Source organism: Macrobrachium nipponense, chromosome 35 (assembly GCF_015104395.2).
Source record: "Macrobrachium nipponense isolate FS-2020 chromosome 35, ASM1510439v2, whole genome shotgun sequence".
In the NCBI taxonomy this organism is placed as follows: domain Eukaryota; kingdom Metazoa; phylum Arthropoda; class Malacostraca; order Decapoda; family Palaemonidae; genus Macrobrachium; species Macrobrachium nipponense.
Genome location: NC_061096.1, coordinates 18,434,156 through 18,438,372, shown reverse-complemented (window position 1 = coordinate 18,438,372; position 4,217 = coordinate 18,434,156). Strand labels below are relative to the sequence as shown.

General features: G+C 37.1%; 1 protein-coding gene across 1 annotated transcript; it reads left to right on the top strand.

Moving 5' to 3' along the window:
- Positions 1-923: 923 nt before the first annotated feature.
- LOC135208450 (uncharacterized) lies at positions 924-3,664 on the top strand. Its single transcript, XM_064240641.1, has 2 exons — positions 924-1,056; positions 2,323-3,664. Exons 1-2 carry the CDS (start codon positions 1,045-1,047, stop codon positions 3,406-3,408), a joined length of 1,098 nt encoding a protein of 365 aa, XP_064096711.1. The 5' UTR covers positions 924-1,044; the 3' UTR covers positions 3,409-3,664.
- The last annotated feature ends 553 nt before the right edge of the window (positions 3,665-4,217 follow it).

Sequence of the window (4,217 nt, the reverse complement as noted above, 5' to 3'; positions counted from 1 at the left end):
CATTACAGGCTCAGCAGGTTAACCACCATTATTATTCTTCACCTTCAGTTTCGAATAAACTCAGTACTTTTCTGCCTATTTTCCACAGTCACCAAAGATCAAGGCTGACGTAGAGTAAGGCGAATATATGGTTTTCCTAAGTTGATTTGCCCGTGCCAATTATAGGCTCCTAAATCTTATACAAAACTCTTAGGTTACAGGCATATTCCCCCCCCCCCCCCCTCTTAATGTTATTTCAAAGATATGGAGAGGTTCTTACCTATATTTACTCATATGGGTACATATGAATTTGACGCTACCTAGGTAATTAATGATGAGTGGACTTGGTATATATATATATATATATATATATATATATATATATATATATATATATATATATATATATATACACACACAGATATATAAGTACACACACACACACACATACATATATATATATCCTACATACATACATACATACATACGTACATACTCAAAATGTATTAACTAGTAATTATGTATATCGTGCTGAATTAATATGCGCTTGCTAATGTAAAGATAGAGAAATCTACAGCAAATATCTTTAACAAGACATTTAGGGCGTCTGAACTCTTATGGAGAGGTGTTGACTTCATTTTTAATCTATTATCTTTGTTAAGCGTTCCAAGAACAGAGAGCCAAAACAAGGGGAACATCAGTATGACAACCAGAAAGTTATAAGAAATGTTATTTCATAATAAATTATAAGATTTTCAGTCGCCCTACTTGAATGAGAGTACTTAAGCACAGCGATATCTCTAAAGTTAAACATAACAAACTGAAGATCCCAGCGAGTAACGCCCTCACTATCGCAAAATATTGCCAGCGGTGTGTTCTTTTTTCGCTTCTTCCTTCTCCTCATCCACCTATCTCCCCCGAAGCTCTGGTTCACATTTGATCTTCAGTATCCCAGAAGTCTTTTGTTCGCCGGCGAGAAAGGTGAAGGTCTCGCGCCGAGAATATAAACAAGCGGTATTGCCGAGTTGGATCAGTGACCGGCTCAGCTCTGGAATAGAAGCAGCAATGTTGTTCGTAGTAAGTACTGCCTCCTCGCTTCGTTAGTCGCCTTAATGTAACGTTCGAGCTTAAGTTCTGTTCCTTTGTGAGCAATTTAGCGCAGAAAGAACCAACACCGAGCAGTGCCATATCCGTAAATTTGACGGATGAGGTTTTACCAAGTTCTTGATACATGTTTTTTACTCACTATCTTTTCATTTTTGTTTTAGGATTCTTAAAGAAATAAACCCTAATGCTTTTATGGATCACCAGTGACAATGTTAAATTCTTTTACGCTGAACTGTATAGCATTGGATAATAGGATTGTGATTTTTTTTCATATTCAGCTACTCTCCTTCCCCTTTACAAAATCCATCCATATCCTTGGCGTTTAATTTTACTTATAGTTTTTTTTATTTATTTAAATTGTTTTTTACATATGGCTTTATCATAGAGTGTTATTGTCTTCTTATAATGTTCGTTATTCAAGGACAGGTTTTCGTATTTAGATTGATACGGAAATAATGAGTTTATATTATATATATATATATATAGATATATATTATATTATATATATCTATATATATATATATACTTCCAAAGGGAAGAGTGGCTGGTGTAGGTACTTATTATTGGAGCTGTCGAACATTATTGTGATAATAAATCTTACCGCTTACAGTATCCTTTATAGGTTTGGGCTTGAAATATTTATTTTCTAAAATAGTTTCTTTTTTCATTTATCAAAGACATTTTCTTGGCGTAACCAACTAGATAGTTAATCCAAATTGAAAAGAAAGGGTTTTCCGGAAATTATGGCAAGCGTAAATTAAATAGATTAGTAGCAGACGAAAGTTATTAAGCATATTAGGACTTACGAGGTACAGTAAATGATTTTCCAGCATTAGTTTCACACATTGTCATCTGTCTGTTCTTTTCGCCTCATCAGATGATAAATAACATTGTTCATTGAAAAGAAAATTATCGTACCGGAGTCATTTTTGTGTGCTGAATATTTGATTTTGTATTTATAATTCTTTTCCTATGTAAACAGTGATAAGTGAATGATCTTATTTACTTTTTCTGTCAAGAATTCACGAACCTGAATTTTTTTGAAAACCTAAAGAGAACAATTTTCCCCGGATCATAGTAGAGTACATAATCACCTCGAAACTCGGCAAGTGCACATCATTCGCTTCCGTAAATTTAGTATGAAAGGACATGTAGGCAATATATAAACACGAAACCACCACAAAAATATTTCCTACCCTACCTTGGTCAAAAACGAGCACTTTTTTGTTATTACAGGTTGTACTTGCAGTCGTAGCCACCATACAGGTGGAGTGCGCGCCTAATCAGCTATGGCCAGCATTCGATAAGGTTTCAGAGCAGACCACAAAGAAGCCCATTTTTGCAACAGCTATTAATAAAGAAAAGTCAAGTAAGACATTCGACCCATCTGCAACGCAACATGCGCATGAACAGTTCATCCAAACTTGGCTACGACAGGCGAGCATTGTTCTGAACAGACCAGACATCTTAAGCCTCGCACCATCTCGCACCCCTGCTGATATTGTGGATGTTGTGGATGATGTGGATGTTGCAGAGCCTGTCATTGGAGAAGCTGTTGTAGCAGTGCCAGCAGAAGATTCAATGTCTCCAGCCTCAGCTTTGGATTTACAAGTTTCCGCAACAGAGGAGTTTGTTCCTTTGAACGAAGAGCCTCTGCCTGCAGAAACATCTGTTGCAACGGAGGACGTAGCTTTGGACTCTATTCCAGAACCTACTGAGATGGTTTTTGAACCTTCTCCTGTACCTGCTGAGACAGTTGAATATTTTCCTGAAGCTGCAGAAGTTGTTGGTGATGTGTCGCCATTGAATGAAGAGCTTTTGGTGCCTGATGCTGAACAAGTGCCATCCTCTGCACCTCAAGAGGCTGCATCATCTCCAATGACTGAAGATGTTATGATAACACCTGTAGAGGAAGTAGCTGCCGCTCCCATTCCTTCTCTTGTAGAGCAAGATAGAGCAACCGTGCTAGTTGCTCCCTCACCTATCCCTTCAACTGACGCAGAATTCACTCAAGAAATTGTTGCTGACGTTGCCCAAATTCCCTTAGTTAACGACCAGCACACAGAAATTCTTGAACCGGTTGCCGAGCCCAAACCAGAAACAGAATTCTTTCCAGTGAGAGTCTCACATCAAGGAAAGAGTTTCAGTTCTGTTCCACTAACACAAATCCCAGTTTCACCTTTTGCTCCTGCTTTCCCTGTTGCTCGTTTACCTGCTGGCCGTCCCGGTGCTGTTACTACCAATGGATTAGCATACACTCTGCAGTTCTTCCCTACAAGAGGGCTCTCACATTATTTCATCTCAACGCCCATTGGCGGGTAACCCTCCCTGTGTCACTCAACAAAATTAATATAATGTATTATTCTATTTGTACATAGATTAAATTTCTTCTCTTCACTAATACCACTTTATCAAGTAACTTAATTACTTGCTCTCAAACTAAATCATGCATACCTTTGATCTGTACTTATTACATTCAGCGTAAATATATTGTTCCAAAATTGTATCCCTTGCGAAAATTATGGAAATTGTGAAAATTACAGAAGAGCAAAATAAAAGTTTTATAAATAAAGTTCAATTTGATGTTTTATTTTGAAATGAAAAAGTGTCACCGATCTCTGTGACTGATTTATTGGGTACTGTTAACAGCGGAAAATGTTCGGTGGACAAGGAAATTATCCACTGAGGGCTGATCCTTACTTGATATCCCGGATGAGAGAGGATAAATATCTTTAAAAATTGAGGCCTATTGTGGGCAGGAACTTAAACCTCCTCTGACCTGAAGTCTACACCTCTCTAGTTCTAATCTACCATTATTTACGGAATACAACTTTTACTTCATTATTTCGAAAGGCACGTCTGTCTGTCCTCTGTACCAGTATATCCTGAGGTAAACTATTATCAACATTATATTTTCCTTGTTGTCGCCATTCTTTAAATCCTAATTATAACAAGCAACAACAGCTGTCTTTTATTAAGCAGTTAAACAATTATCAATTATATAGAAAATGTTTTCAAGACTTATTGACATCCTGAGTCCAGAGAACCGTCTGCTTGTATGGTCAGATTCTACAAGGAAACTGAATTCTTTGGAGAAGGTTCTAAACTAACACAGATAAAAATACAACAGA